This window comes from Moschus berezovskii, chromosome 8, assembly GCF_049115385.1.
Source record: "Moschus berezovskii isolate FMDL1 chromosome 8, NW_MosBer_1.0, whole genome shotgun sequence".
NCBI classification, from domain to species: Eukaryota; Metazoa; Chordata; class Mammalia; order Artiodactyla; family Moschidae; genus Moschus; species Moschus berezovskii.
Genome location: NC_142467.1, coordinates 64,798,736 through 64,814,737, shown reverse-complemented (window position 1 = coordinate 64,814,737; position 16,002 = coordinate 64,798,736). Strand labels below are relative to the sequence as shown.

The 16,002-nt window shown below is 39.3% G+C and overlaps 1 protein-coding gene across 1 annotated transcript; it reads right to left on the bottom strand.

The window, feature by feature from the left end:
- Window positions 1-1,510: 1,510 nt before the first annotated feature.
- LECT2 (leukocyte cell derived chemotaxin 2) lies at window positions 1,511-15,367 on the bottom strand. Its single transcript, XM_055431400.2, has 4 exons — window positions 15,196-15,367; window positions 12,320-12,416; window positions 10,626-10,771; window positions 1,511-1,869 (listed from the first exon to the last, which is right to left on the bottom strand). Exons 1-4 carry the CDS (start codon window positions 15,239-15,241, stop codon window positions 1,703-1,705), a joined length of 456 nt encoding a protein of 151 aa, XP_055287375.1. The 5' UTR covers window positions 15,242-15,367; the 3' UTR covers window positions 1,511-1,702.
- Between the last annotated feature and the right edge of the window lie 635 nt (window positions 15,368-16,002).

The following is a 16,002-nucleotide window of genomic DNA, read 5'->3' as shown; positions in this document are numbered from 1 at the left end:
CTGGTGTTGCAGTTTTCTTCTTTTTAACCAAAACTTAAAGTCTTAATTTGCTAGCCTTGTGTAAGATGTTATGACACAGTAGAGAATATTATCTAACTGGGTATGAGAAAGTACTGATGGTGTTGTATAGACTGAACTATCTGAGAGCCGTCAGTGAGTCTTCTTCCTGGATACCCACCTGAGTCCCATTGCCTCTATAACATCTTATTCATAATGATAAATACTTGTGAAGTCACCTCCCAACCATAAAACTACAGCATTGATAGTAACTTAAAATTTTCTATGTGGTCCTTCCCTATCCAGTCCTAAGATAACTAGTGTTTATTATTTGCTTGATTTCCTTTTTATATGTTTTTATCACATATACATGTGTTCCTAAAAATTCCATTTTGGCTTTGGTTGTTTGTTTTGACTTTATAAAACAGTATCATGCTATATGCTCTTTTGAGCTTTTTTAATGATTCATTTATTTTGTTATGTTTAGCTGAGATTCATTTATTCCGACTGCTGTATAATATTCCATTCTGTAACAAAACCAGTTTGTCCATCTGACTATTGACAAGCATTTGAGTTGTTCTGGGTTTTGCTATGACAAATAGTAACATCAAGAACATTCTTGTACATAGGTGCTAGTATACCAGTGCAGCCCCTTCTTTTTAGTAAAAAAAATTCAGTTGACTACTTTTCCAATAGCATAGCTACCTAGAAATGGAGTCATTCTATTGGAATTTTCTACATTCCAAGAGTTTAAGCAAAAATTCATGAAAGTTTCCAGAAGGAGGAATTCACCTCACTCATTTCTTACTGATGGACTAAGACCTACAGAGCTGTATTATTTCTGGTCCTTTGAATAGTCATATAGTCTTATTTCCCTTTTATACTTGTCATCAGCATAACCAGGAAAGAGTCATAAGGATATTCAATGATGTGTAAAAATGAGTAGCAGTTACCGGCATATGGCTCCAAGAGGCTGACGGACTTGGTTGCATGAGGTACTTCAGGTCAGGGTAGATCTCTTTCTCTTTTTAGTATTCCTTGTAATGTAGACTTTCTGAAATCAACGTTCCATATTACCTTGGACTACTATCATTCATTACCTGGAAGATCAACAGCTTATACAGAGTGTGGGAATGTGTGGATGTAAAGACTGGCAGATTCTGTCTTATCCATGTAAACCCTTCACCCTCCAACCACTTTGGGTATTGCTGAAATACCCAAAGTGGTTGGGTATACCAATACCAAAACCTAAGGGTATTCCTGAAATTCTTAACTCAAAAGAAGCCTTGAGTTTATTCACTTGGTATTTATGAACTTTTATGTGTCTAGCATTATACAACACTCTAATCTTGTGCCCTTAAAACACTTAAGGTGTTTTTTTTTTTTTATATTTTCAAGCAGAAAGCTAGTTTTAGAAATGTCAACATTGCTGTTGGCACCGGTTTGAATTTGTATGTTTGTTTATCCTATTTATTTAGGACTGAGAAATCTTTAAGAAAAAACACACCCCGGATCCCATACGGATCAGACCTGAGAAATGAACTAACCCTCAAAACATCAAAGTGGCAATGAGTTGAAATCAAAATGCTTTTTTCTTTCTTTCATTCATCATGTTTCTATTTGAGCACAAATTTATTGAAAAGCAGGATAGGTGGCTAGGTTTTAAGAAGATGGCTGTCTTTTAGAAGATCAGCTTGTCTTCCATCTATAGGTACACAGTAGGATCACTCAAGTCACAGTTTTCAATATGTATGTGAGATTGTATTCCAGGGTAAACTTTCTGCAAGGGCAGCAGAGTGCCCAGTTTTTCTCCCTTCTTGATGGAACCTTTATATTTAATTGGCTTGATGTAGAACATTTTAATGCAGAAACCTAAAAGAAAAAAAGAAGTAAAATTCTTCATTATCTTGGTTTTAGTAGCCTTGAATCAGAAGTGGTTTTTTTTTTTAAAGAAGAGCAGAAATGAAATAAAAGACAAAAAGAAAGGAGGGTTGATTGAACTCAATGAACGAACAGAAGAAAATGACAAAATCATGTCAGAAATGAAAACTAAAATTACAAGATGCTGAAGGAAGAATAGACTCAAATGAGTGGTTTAAAAAGGCATTGAAGAATAGCTGAGAAACACCAGCTAGCTGAAAAAATTGACCCAGAACAATGTCAACTTCAAGACAGATTCTGATAAAACAGTTAGACTTTTAAAAACAAAGCAAAATAGAAATAACAGACACAAGAATACAAAGCTTTCTAAATACCAGAAGAAAAAAAAAGACCTGTCAGAGAAATAGAAATAATACCATTATAATACCATAATTATAATTTAACAGTGTTGGGACCAAATATATGAGTTGTATCTATAAATGTTAGTTCATGTATTAAAAAGATTTTCATATTGGCTTGAAAAGCAAAATGAAAGTCTGTGCTGTATACAATTAGACAGTAACTGAAAAGGTATAAAAATTCAGGGCTGGAAAAGATTCACCTTGCAAATGGAAGGAAAGGGAAAGCAGGGGTTATGATCTTGTTACCTTCAGGCCAAAAAGCATTGAAGCAAGACAAAGAATGACCATTGTAACGCTAAATGCAATGAAGATATAATAGTTAAAACTATCCAGGCACTAAATAGCACAGAAATCATAATCATTATATAACACAAAAATCATATAAAGGAGAGATTACAGGAGATAAAAGGAGAAATAGAAACCCAGTAGTAGTAGAAGACTTCAACACATTTGGTGTCAGTGCAAACAGGTCAGGTGGACAGAAAGCATAAGAAAGGCTATAGAAGTACCCTGTCCAACACAGTAGCTGCTAGCCACTGACCAGTCAGCACTTGAAATGTAACTGATTTGAATTAGATGCACTTTAAGGTATACGTTGGATTTTGAAGACAGTAACCCCCTGCCAAAATTAAGCATTACTAATTTTATATTGCATTTTGAAATGATAATAATTTGGGGAATCTTAAAATAGTAAAATTAAGTTATAGTTTCTTTTTACTTAATGTGGATGCCGGAAAATTAAGATTACATATGTGGCTTTTATTATACTATTAGTGGATAGAACTGCTGTAGAAAATCTAAGCGAAATCCATAAGCCACATCTTATATACATAAGTTAAACAGAACATGTCCAAGAGTGTTGCTGCTACTGCTAAGTCACTTCAGTCGTGTCCGACTTTGTGCAACCCCATAGACGGCAGCCGACCAGGCTCCGCCGTCCCTGGGATTCTCCAGGCAAGAGCACTGGAGTGGGTTGCCATTTCCTTCTCCAATGTGTGAAAGTGAAGTCGCTCAGTCGTGTCCGACTAGTAGCGACCCCATGGACTGCAGCCCACCAGGCTCCTCTGTCCATGCAATTTTCTAGGCAAGAGTACTGGAGTGGCTTGCCATAGTGCTGCTGCTGCTGCTAAATCACTTCAGTCGTGTCCGACTCTGTGCGAAGAGTTCAAGAGTGCTGCATTGATACTAATACAATTACTAGCACAGCAGTGCAAGAAGACCTGAATAAACAGAAGCTATAACATGCTCATTGATTGGAAGACCCATTATTCTAAGACCTCAGTTCTTCTTAGTTTGATCTGCATAATCAATGCAAACCCAATCCAAGACCCAGCAAGATTTTTGGTGGAGATTGACAAACTGCTTCTGTAATTTATTTGGAAATTCAGATAACCCAGGACTTGCCAAGGCAATCTGAAAAGAAGAGCAGAGTTGGAAGATTTATACTATGAGAGATCAAGGTGTGTTTTATAGTTAAGATAATTAAGACAGTGAAGTCCTGCTGGAAGATTAACCAACTGGCCAATGAAACACAGTAAAAAGATCATAAACAGAACCACATATGTGCAGACCTTGATTTATGACAAGATACTGCTGTGCAGTGAGGAGAAAACGGTATTGGCAAGTTAATGGTATGGAGTCAGTTATCTATATGGGAGAAGAATTTGATTCTTCTCATTCCTTCCGTCCCGTCGCTCAGTCGTGTCCGACTCTTTGCGACCCCATGGACTGTAGCCTACCAGGCTTCTCCGTCCATGGGATTCTCCAGGCAAGAATACTGGAGTGGGTTACCGTTTCCTTCTCCAGGGGATCTTCCCGACCCAGGGATCGAACCCGGGTCTCCCGCATTGGAGGCAGAAGCTTTAACCTCTGAGCCACCAGGGAAGCCAAAAGCCAATTCCAGATGGATTATAAATCTAAATATGAAAGGTCAAGCAATACAGCTTGTGGACAGAAGCATAGGGTGAATATCTTTAGGGCTTCAGGGTGGGCAAATGTGTCTTAAACAGGTAATAAAAATGTGTTAACAGTAAAGGAGGATATTACTAAATTGGACTGCATTAAAAATAAGAATTTTGGTTTATTAGAAAACAGCATTTGAAAAGTAAAAAAAGGAACCCATAATATGGGAGAAGATAGTTATAATACATATTTGGCAAAGAACTTGTGTCCAAAATACACAAAAAGCTCCCACATACCTCTAAGAAAACACTGGGCATTTTGCAAAATATATGAATAGGCACTTCACAAAAGACAGTATTAATGTTATCAATAAATATGAAAAAGGGCTCAATACCATTAGCCATAGGGAAATGCAGATTAAAATTAAAGGAGATACCTTTATACACTCATGAGAATGGCTGAAATGAGAAAAGTAGATAACACCAAGTATTGTGTATGGATCAACTGGGATTTTCACACACTCCTCATGGGACTGTGAATGAATCTTCGGGAAACCAGGTGGCAGTATCTGCTAATGCTGCAGGTACATCTACCAAGTGACCCGGCAACTCCACTCCTCTAGCATCTGCCAGTTGCTGAGTATATTGATTCCAGCTATGCATTCTGGACTGGGGAAGTTACTACAAGGGGGTCATGTAGATGCACTCGGTCCACTTGTAAGATGGACCCTAGTGAAAAACTATCTTGATCACCTGACTCCATAAGCCCTAGTCCAAAAGACCACAGTGGCCTTTTGTATCTTTAGGAATTAGTGTCAATTTTAAGTGTCTTCATCTCCAGTGTGCAGTCATCCTGCTAAAAGGCTAGAGCAGGTCCCTTTGAGAATGGCTACAAGTAAGGTTTATAGTATAAATTTTTGGCTTTGTGACAGCCTTTCCTTAGAAAGCTCAGCCTCCCTTTCATTCAAGAGAACCCCGGGACTGTAAACTGACTCAAGTTTGGGAATCAGTTGATAGCGTCGTGGAAAGATTTTCAGACCCAGAATTGATTGAGGTCAGAATTTTTTGTTCATCAGGCCTGGAGTGTTTCCTTTTATACAAATCAAATACAGCTTTAGTGTGCTGCCCATCTATTTGGTTCTAGGTCACCGTGGTTAACCAGACAATGCCATAGATCCTTGATTCGGATGAGTCTGATGACTGTTTCACCTCTGCTCGCTCTTGGGTAGCCATGCCAACCTTGACTGCTCAGTGGAGTGTTTTCAATGGCAGTAGTTTCTCTTATTTCAAGTCTAGAGAAGATAGCCTCCAGGTAGCTCCTTAAGGACGTGGGCTCCCTAGCAAAGTGTTTCTCATAGCCTTGGTGAGAGGAGTGTCACTGAACCCACCCCCAGCAGGAATGCAAATTTATGTTCATGAAAAGACTTGTACTAGAAAGTTCATAGTAGCATTTTCCTAATTGCCTAAAACTGGATACTGCCCAAATGTCCATTTAGAGCATGATTATTATTATTTTTTTTTATTGGAGGCTAATTATTTTACAATATTGGTTGGTTTTGCCATACATTGACATGAATTTGCCCTGGGTGTACATGAGTTCCCCTTCCTGAACCCCTCTCCCACCTCCCTCCTCCCCTTATCCTCCCTCTGGGTCATCCCCGCATACCAGCCCCGAGCATCCTGTAACATGCATCGACCCTGAACTGGCGATTCGTTTCACATATGACAACATACATGTTTCAATGCCATTCTCCCAAATCATCCCACCCTCCCCCTCTCCCACAGAGTCCCAAAGACTGTTCTATACATCTGTGTCTTTTTTGCTGTCTCGTATACAGGGTTGTCATTTCCATCTTTCTAAATTCCATATATATGCGTTAGTATACTGTATTGGTGTTTTTCTTTCTGTCTTAATTCACTCTGTATAATAGGCTCCAGTTTCATCCACCTCATTAGAACTGATTCAAATGCATTCTTTTTAATGGCTGAGTAATACTCCATTGTGTATATGTACCAAAGCTTTCTTATCCATTCGTCCGCAGATGGACATCTAGGTTGCTTCCATGTCCTGGCTATTATAAACAGTGCTGCGATGAACATTGGAGTACACGTGTCTCTTTCAATTCTGGTTTCCTCGGTGTGTATGCCCAGGAGTACAATTGCTGGATCATATGGCAGTTCTATTTCCAGTTTTTTGAGGAATCTCCACACTGTTCTCCATAGTGGTTGTACTAGTTTGCATTCCCACCAACAGTGTAAGAGGGTTCCCTTCTCTCCACACCCTCTCCAGCATTTATTGCATGTAGACTTTTGGATAGCAGCCATTCTGACTGGTGTGAAATGGTATCTCATTGTAGTTTTGATTTGCATTTCTCTGATTATGAGGGATGTTGAGCATTTTTTCATGTGTTTGTTAGCTATCTGTGTGTCTTCTTTGGAGAAATGTCTGTTTAGTTCTTTGGCCCATTTTTTGATTGGGTCATTTATTTTTCTGGAATTGAGCTGCAGGAGCTGCTTGTATATTTTGGAGATTAATTCTTTGTCAGTTGTTTCATTTGCTATTATTTGCTCCCATTCTGAAGGCTGTCTTTTTACCTTGCTTATAATTTCCTTTGCTGTGCGGAAGCTTTTTTTTAAATTAGGTCCCATTTGTTTATTTTTGCTTTTATTTCCAATATTCTGGGAGGTGGGTCTTGGAGGATCCTGCTGTGACATATGTCGGAGAGTGTTTTGCCTATGTTCTCCTCTAGGAGTTTTATAGAGCATGATTAAATAAATAAACATGCATGCAATGGATATTATAGGTAAATAATGATGAATGAATCTCACAAACATGAATGAATCTTACAGACATCATGGTAATAAAAGAAGGCCCCCTACTCAAAAGAGTGCATGCTGTTTAATTCTATTTAAGTCATTTTCAAAAACTAGGCAAAAAAATAAAAAAAAAACTAAAAGGTAGTACAAGGGATCTCTGGGCTGCTGCTGTTGTACTTTTTCTTGAAATAATGTAACCAGCAGGTTACACTGGTGTGCTTACACTGTGAAAATTCATAGAGCTGGCTGTTTTTGCTTTGTGCACTTTGCTGTGTGTATGTTCTACTGCAGTAGATTTAAAACAACCAAATAAGAAGCCTAGGACCTGAAGTACCAGGAGACCTGACTTTACCTAGAACATGGAGCTTTTGAAAATGTTTTTATTCAGTTGCTCAGTTGTGTCCCACTCTTTGTGACCTTTGGACTGTAGCACACCGGGCCCTTCTGTCCTCCACTGTCTCCCGGAGTTTGCTTAAATTCATGTCCATTAAATTGGTGATGCTCTCTAACCGTCTCATCCTCTGTCACCCTCTTCTCCTTTTGCCTTCAATCTTTCCCAGCATCAGGATCTTTTCCATTGAGTCAGCTCTTTGCTTCTGGTGGCAAAAATATTGGAGCTTCAGCTTCAGCATCAGTCCTTCCAATAAATATTCAGGGTTGATTACCTTCAGGATTTGATCTCCTTGCAATCCAGGGGACTCTAAAGAGTTCCCTCGCACCACAGTTCAAAAGCATCAATTCTTCGGCACTGAGCCTTCTTTATGGTCCAACTATCACATCTCTACATGAATACTAGAAAAGCCATAGCTTTGACTATATGGACCTTTGTTGGCAAAGTGATGTCTCTGCTTTTTGATACACTGTCTAGGTTTGTCATAGTTTTCCTTCAAGGAGCAAGTGTTTTTTTAACTTTATGGCTGCAGTCACCATCCACAGTGATTTTGGAGCCCAAGAAAATAAAATCTGTCACTGTTTACAGTTTTTCCCCATCTCTTTGCCATGAAGTCATGGCACTGGATGCCATGATCTTAGTTTTTTGAATGTTGAGTTTTAAGCCAGTTTTTTCACTCTGCTCTTTCACTTTCATCAAGACGCTCTTTAGTTCCTCTTCACTTTCTACCATTAGAGTGGTATCACCTGCATGGCCGAGGTTGTTGACATTTCTCCCAGCAATCTTGATTTCAGCTTGTGATTCATCCAGCCTGGCATTTCACATAATGTACTCTGCATATAAGTTAAATTAGCAGGGTGACAATACATAGCCTTGTCATACTTCTTTCTTGATTTTGAACCAGTCAGTTGTTCCATGTCCAGTTGTAAACTATTTCTTCCTGACCCACATACAGCTTTCTCAGGAGGCAGGTAAGGTGGTCTGTTATTCCCCTCTCTTTAAGAATTTTCCACAGTTCATTGTGAGCCACACAGTCAAAGACTTTAGCCTAGTCAATGAAACAGATGTTTTTCTGAAACTCTCTTTCTCCATGATACAACAAATGTTTGCAATTTGATCCCTGGTTCCTCTGCCTCTTCGAAACCCAGCTTGTACACCTGGAAGTTCTTGGTTCATGTACTGGTAAAGCCTAGCTTGAAGGATTTTAAGCATAACCTTGCTAGCATGTGAAATGAGTGCAACTCTATGGCAATTTGAACGATCTTTGGCATTGCCCTTCTTTGGGACTGGAACGAAAGCTGACCTTTTCCAGTCCTGTGGCCACTGTTGAGTTTTCCAAATTTGCTGACATGTTGAGTGCAGCACTTCAACAGCATCATCTTTTAGGATTTTAAATAGCTCAGCTGGAATTCTGTCACCTCCACTAGCTTTGTTTTTAGTAATGCTTCATAAGGCCCACTTGACTTCATACTGCAGGATGTCTGCCTCTAGGTGAGTGACCATATCATCGTTATTATCTGGGTCATTAAGACCTCGCTTGTATAGCTCTGCTGTGTATTCTTGCCACTTCTTCTTAATCTCTTCTGTTTTTGCTTACCGTTTCTGTCCTTTATCAGGCCTCATTCTTGCATGAAATGTTCCCTTGATATCTCCTTTTCTCTGAAGAGATCTTCAGGCTTACCTATTCTATTTTTCCTCTATTTCTCCATTTTCCTCTATTTCCTGACATTATTCATTTAAGAAGGCCTTCTTATCGCTCCTTTCTGTTCTCTGAACTGTGAACTCCGTTAAGTTTATCTTTGCCTTTCTCCTTTTCACTTTTCTTCTCTTCTCAGCTATTTGCAAGGCCTCCTCAGACAACCACTTTGCCTTCTTGCATTTCTGTTTATTTGGAATCGTTATTGTCACTGCCTCCTATATAGTGTTATAAACCTCTGTCCATAGTTCTTCAGGCATTCTGTTTCCAGATCTGATCCCTTGAATCTATTTGTCACTTGTACTGTATAATCATCAGGGATTTGCTTTAGTCATATCTGAATGGCCTAGTAGTTTTCCCTACTTTCTTCAGTTTAAGCCTGAATTTTGCAATAAGGAGTTCATGATCTGAGCCACAGTCAGCTCCAGGTATCATTTTTGCTGATGGTATAGCACTTCTTCCTCTTTGGCTGCAAAGAACATAATCAGATTTTCATATTGACTCCCTGGTAATGTCCATGTGTAGAGCTGTCCCTTGAGTTGTTGGAAAAGGGAATTTGCTATGACCAGTGCGTTCTCTTGACAATATTCTGTTAGCCTTTGCTCTGCTTTTGTACTCCAAGGTCAAACTTGCCTGTTATTCCAGGTATCTCTTGACTTCCTGCTTTTGCATTCCAGTGCTCTGTGATGAAAAGGACGTCTTTTTTTGGTGTTAGTTCTAGAAGGTCTTGTCGGTCTTCATAGAACTGATGAACTTCACCTTCTTCAGCATCAGTGGTTGGGGCATAGACTTGGATTAGTGTGATGTTGAATGGTTTGTCTTGGAAATCAACTGAGATCATTCTGTTGTTTTTGAGTTTGCACGCAAGTACTGCATTTCAGACTCTGTCTGACTATGAGGTCTATTCCGTTTATTCTAAGGGATTCCTGCCCACAGTAGTAGATATAATGGTCATCTGAGTTAAATTCACCCATTCCAGTCCATTTTAGTTCACTGATTCCTAAAATGTTCATGTTCAATCTTGCCATCTCCTGCTTGACCACATCCAATTTACCTTGATTCACGGACCTAACGTTCCAGGTTCCTATGCAATATTGTTCTTTACAGCTTCGGACTTTACTTTCACCACTAGACACATGGACACCTGAACATTTGAAAATAGTTCACATCAACTCTTGCAGAAATGCCAACATTTTCCAGTTGTGGAACTGGTAAATGAAAGCATCTATTCATTACAGCTAATATTGCTGAAAGTGATTTTGCTTGGAGAATGTTAAGCAAAGCCACGTGGGCCTCAGGAGGAAAGTGCCCCAGTCAGGTATAGAGCTAGGTGGGGAGTGTATGCATAAAAACGATGACTGTAGGGAAGGTGGTGAAACATCTTGGAAAATGTGTGGGCTATTTTAGTATGGAACCCTTGTCCTTTAGTTCCTAGGTTTTGTTCCTTTGAAAGAAGAATGAAACTTCTCTGTATAGAATACACATTAAATAAGCATCAGAGATCTCCACTATATGCCCCAGGTACATACACCACTTCTTACCTCTTCCAGAGATCCGAACACCATTATTGATGGCATTTTTGTTTTTAGAAGGTTTCTCCTGGCCCATGATCTTTCCGGTGAAAGGTGCATAAACAGTAGAGCCATCTGAGCACAAGACATCTACACCCTGGTGAAGCTTCTGATTTCTAGGATGTAAATAAGAATGAACAGACTGAAGAACTGCCCTGGGAATTTTATTGCCCAGGAACAGGGGTTAACCCGCTGTTTCCAGTCCAGGATATGAAAAATGTTGGGATGTCCCAGGTTTCCTCACTCTGTTTAGTCAGTTTTCACCTCCCTGTCTGCAAGTATTCATAATCATGTTGTAAAGGTTAAAGCATGTAAGATAGTATTTGGTACACAAGAAACGTTTAAAAAAATGTTATCTGTTATTAATATATGGCATCTGGGGGAGATGAGGCAATCGGTTTAAGTAAATATTATAGATACCTGAATCTTTACATCTGCAAGACCACTTAGAAAAGAGTTGACTTTTTATGGGAACCTATTATATAAAAAGAATCATAGTCTTTTTTTCTCTCAGTAATCCATACACATCATTTATTGTGTATGGCATTTTAATGTAGGGACTGATACCTCCTGCATTTATTAAACTCTGTGGAGCACAAATGCAAAATGATCCCAGGTTGTAAGTTTTCCTGAGGTTGTCTCTAACAGTCCTTACTCTTCCTGCTCTTACCAGGCTCTTCTCCCTTCTAACAGGCAACCTGAAAGTCAGATTCACCAGGATTGTTAGCGTTATGTGTATCGCAACATAGAGCAGGTTCCCTGAGGAGCCAGTAAGTTATTGAATGAGTCAAGTGCATAAACTTTAGGGTTTATGAACTAATTGAGCCTTAATTTTGGCAATTCAGAGGACATTTTCCCCTGTGTCCCATTTCTCAGCCCTATGCCATGCATGTGAGGTTGCTTTGTGAATAGTATCTGTGTGAGTGAGGGTTCTGTGATTAGAGTGGTGATTGATAATGCAGTTGGTGCGTGTGCTATGCACACTTGATTGTGTCTGACGCATTGCGACCCCATGGTCTGTAGCCCATCAGGCTCCTCTGTCCATGGGATTTTCCAGGCAAGAGTACTGGAGTGGGTTGCCATTTCCTTCTCCAAATGCAGTTGGATATGTTCCTATTTCATCAGAAAGTGGCACTCCCTAAGTAGTACTGGGAATTGTTGAAAATTCATAGTATGTCCCTCAGTGTCTGGAAGAGATTACCTGCCTAGAGCCAGCCTTTGATATTTACCTCCCAAAGCCTGGGTCAGTAACACCGTGGTCTGCTGGCAACAAGAGCTAAAAGCCTGAATCCTAGTTCCCCAGCCTTCAGCCACCTTCAACTGTGTTTGGCAGGTCCCTCAACCCTTTGGTGCCCCATTTCAAGTTCCTCATCTACAAAATGGGATGGTAAAGTGTGGTTTTCACTTTGGAAAATCCAGGTGAGATGAGTCAACATATGAAAACATTGCGAGTGGTCCTTATTCAGTGCTCTGTTCTCAATTCAGAGCCCACAGTTGAAGCCCTGTTCTTAGAAGTTGCTCCAGACTTGGTAATGTAACTGGTTTTGCCTCTGAATTTTCCTGCTGTCAGAAGGGAAAGGATGGCGAGTACTTGTGGAAACTTACAGCAAGGACACTGAGCAAAGAGGTTGACCTGAAAGAATGTATGTGCAAAACCCCATTACCTTTGAGCCGTGTACTGGCCACAGCCATGGCTATCGCATGTCCTGATCTCATTGGAAGACTTGCCAGCACATATAATAGCCCATGGTCCAGCCAGTGCTGAAAAGGAAAAACATAAGAAGCAGATTTCCTGACCACATATTCCCAATATCCATTACCCTCATGTCTCCCAATAGATTAAAAAAATTCTCTTTTTATTATACTTTTTCTCTGATTTTTTCTGTGGTTTATGGGGTGGCCTGCCTTTAACTCCAGATTCAGCTATAAAATGGCCATGGAAGTTTGTTTTCTGACGTATAGAGTATTTGTAAGTTTATTTACAAGCATTCACCTTTATTGTTATTATTTGTTTTATATTATATACCAAAAAATGTTGTAGATTGTGCTTTAAACTTTGCTTATGACTTGGCGTGGGGACCTCTGTGTTTCAGTTCAGTTCAGTCGCTCAGTCGTGTCCGACTCTTCGCGACCCCGTGAATCACAGCACGCCAGGCCTCCCTGTCCATCACCAACTCCCGGAGTACACTCAAACTCATGTCCACAGAGTCGGTGATGCCATCCAGCCATCTCATTCTCTGTCGTCCCCTTCTCCTCCCGCCCCCAACCTTTACCAGCATCAGAGTCTTTTCCAGTGAGTCAACTCGTCGCATGAGGTGGCCAAAGTATTGCAGTTTCAGCTTTAGCATCAGTCCTTCCAATGAACACCCAGGATCAATCTCCCTTAGAATGGACTGGTTGGATCTCCTTGCGGTACAAGGGACTCTCAAGAGTCTTCTCCAACACCACAGTTTAAAAGCATCAATTTTTCGGCGATCAGCTTTCTTCACAGTCCAACTCTCACATCCATACATGACCACGGGAAAAACCATAGTCTTGACTAGGCGGACCTTGGTTGGCAAAGTAATGTCTCTGCTTTTTAATATATTATCAAGGTTGGTCATAACTTTCCTTCCAAGGAGTAAGTGTCTTTTAATTTCATGGCTGCAATCAGCATCTGCAGTGATTTTGGAGCCCAAAAAAATAAAGTCTGACACTGTTTCCACTGTTTTTCCATCTATTTCCCATGAAGTGATGGGACCAGATTAGGTTAAACAAAATAATTGAACATCATGGCTCAAAGAAATGACTCTAGAGTAACTTTGAAATGTTCTTTATTTTTAGTCTTGATCCAAGAAGATGTTTGAATTTAAGGAAAAACAAACTATGAGTTAGCAAAGTTTATTTAACACTAAATGGATCTCTTTCATATTCGCTAACATAGAAGAGGAGATTCTTAGAAATAAGAACATGTCAAACTAATTTAGCCTAGAGCGGAGTGTGAAGGAAAGATGGGGAAGTGAGTAATAACACTTATTTGAAAAATTGAGAAGCAGTAAAACATGGAGGGAGGGGGCTGGCTGTCTTCGTGTATTTTGTGCAAACTTTCCGTGCAACTTCTCGTTTAAATTAGAGTAAGCACTTGATAAATGTTCCTTTAAATTGTTTCCTGGATTTCTAATTATTTATATTCACAGAGAGATACATTAAGAAACTCATTGTTTTGCTTCAAAGCAAACTAACAGAAATGGAAGCAAAAGCAGGAATCTGCTAATTTGGTTGTTGATTATATTTAAAGGTATTTTGCTATTCATTAATATATGTGTTATGAAAAGAAGCTACAGAATATGACCATTAAGCATATTCTTGAATATACCTCTAAAAGGTGGGTTTCACAAGTCTTATGCCTTTGGACCAAGCTTCAAGTCACTTTGGCACTAATATTAATCCTTCAGAATTGAGGCATATATTAGTTTATTAATGTATTCATTTGCTCTTTTGCTTTGACAGGGGAGTGTTCCCCTTGTCCTAATCCATACCAATTTTTGTGTCAAGGGTTTTCTAAATCAGATTCTCATACAAACTTTATTTTCTAATTTTATACCAATTAATTCCAAACTAAGATTGTTTATTCTTTTCTGCTTCTCTCATTAAAGAAATAGAACATTCAGGTGGAAATCATTGATAACCACTCCTGACCCTGTGTATTCTTCCTATTCTGCTTTTTTAAAAGTTTTTTTTTATTGTGGTAAAAGTCACATAACATAAAACATACTGTGTTAACCATATCTAACTGTACATTTCAGTGGCACTAAGTACATTCATATTGTTGTGCAACTCTTCATCATCCATCTCCCAACTTGTTCACCTTCCTAAATGGAAACTCTGTCCCCAGTAAACACCAACTCCCCACTCCCCTCCGCCCCACCCCCGACAGCATCTACCAGTATACCTTCTAACTTTATGAACTTGACTCTTCTAGTTACCTCATATAAGCAGAATCAAATAATATATGTCTGCACCTAATGTTTATTGGAAGGCATTTTTAAAGTTAACAATGATACTGGGAAGGATTGGGGGCATGAGGAGAAGGGGACAACAGAGAATGAGATGGCTGGATGGCATCACCGACTTGATGGACATGAGTTTGAGTGAACTCTGGGAGTTGGTGATGGACAGGGAAGCCTGGCGTGCTGTGATTCATGGATTCGCAGAGAGTCGGACACGACTGAGCGACTGAACTGAACTGAACACACAGACAAAGCTTCTTTTTTCCCCTATGCAATGCGGTAGGTTCTCATTAGATTTCTGTTTTATACGTGGTAGTGTATATATGTCGTTTCCAGTCTCCCAACTGATCCCACCTTGCCATTACCCTCTTGGTGTCCATACATTTGTTCTCTGCGTCTGTGTCTCTATTTCAGCTTTGCTTCCTAGTCCACTGTTAATAACCAAATATACACGTTTCTGTTGTGGTTGTAATGTTAATGACTTTCAAATCTATCCTTACAATCAATTTTTAAAAGTCAGCCAGGATTCTGAGACAGTAATTTTGACTTACCAGGCGAAAACAGAGCAGCCAGAAGGAGGGCTCCTGTGGGAAACATGTCTTTGTCTCTCTTAGAATGCTTCTTCCTCTGACACTTAGGCTTGCCCCACACACTCTATGAAGAATATTCCAGCCTGAATTAGTATTTTCTAGCTATTTAACCTTAGAATTCTGCATCTCTCATATCTTCAATTTGGTACGAGACCCAAAAATTTATGAGAATGGAAGGAGTCAGATTTTAATACTCTGTGGATAGCTATGTAGGACCTACGTAAAAGCTTTTCCTCTGAAGAAGCTAACTTTATTGGCAGTGCTGACTAAATATTAACAGAAGTGATAAGACAAGGCTGGGTGAAGAGTGAGTTTTCTCTGGGCTGTGACTGGTGGGAGGATATCCACATGAAAAAAGTGAATATTTAATATTGTCTGCTAGTAGATCTATCTTTCGTTCCCTGGATAGGTATGTTTCAGAAAAGAAGATTAATAATGTATGACCTTCTATATTATATTCTTTAGAATATCCCTTGGGTTTTTTTGGATGATCAGTTAATTTTATCTGTGTAATGTTTGCAAATACTTTTATACTTTTGAGAAAATTTTATTTCTTTAAATATGTGATTTTAGATGTTTCCTTGTTTGTAATAATGAAAAATTAACATCCACAGTACCCATAAGTAAAGAAAAGGATGAATGATATAGTCATACGATGGAGTCTAATAGCAGTTGGAATATATATTGTCATTCCCATTTTCCAGAAGAGAAAACAAAGGCACAGTTTGATTAGGTGAATTCACTCAAGATCACATGGGGAGGACATAA

Bases quoted from the DNA above. Each gene is read 5' to 3' on its own strand.
- LECT2 (XM_055431400.2), bottom strand. From the start codon at position 15,241: ATGTTTCCCACAGGAGCCCTCCTTCTGGCTGCTCTGTTTTCGCCTG. The intron at 12,417-15,195 runs GTAAGTCAAAAT...TTTCCTTTTCAG, and splicing joins GGCTGCTCTGTTTTCGCCTG to CACTGGCTGGACCATGGGCT. The intron at 1,870-10,625 runs GTAAGAAGTGGT...TTTTTCTTTTAG, and splicing joins TGTTCGGATCTCTGGAAGAG to GTTTCTGCATTAAAATGTTC.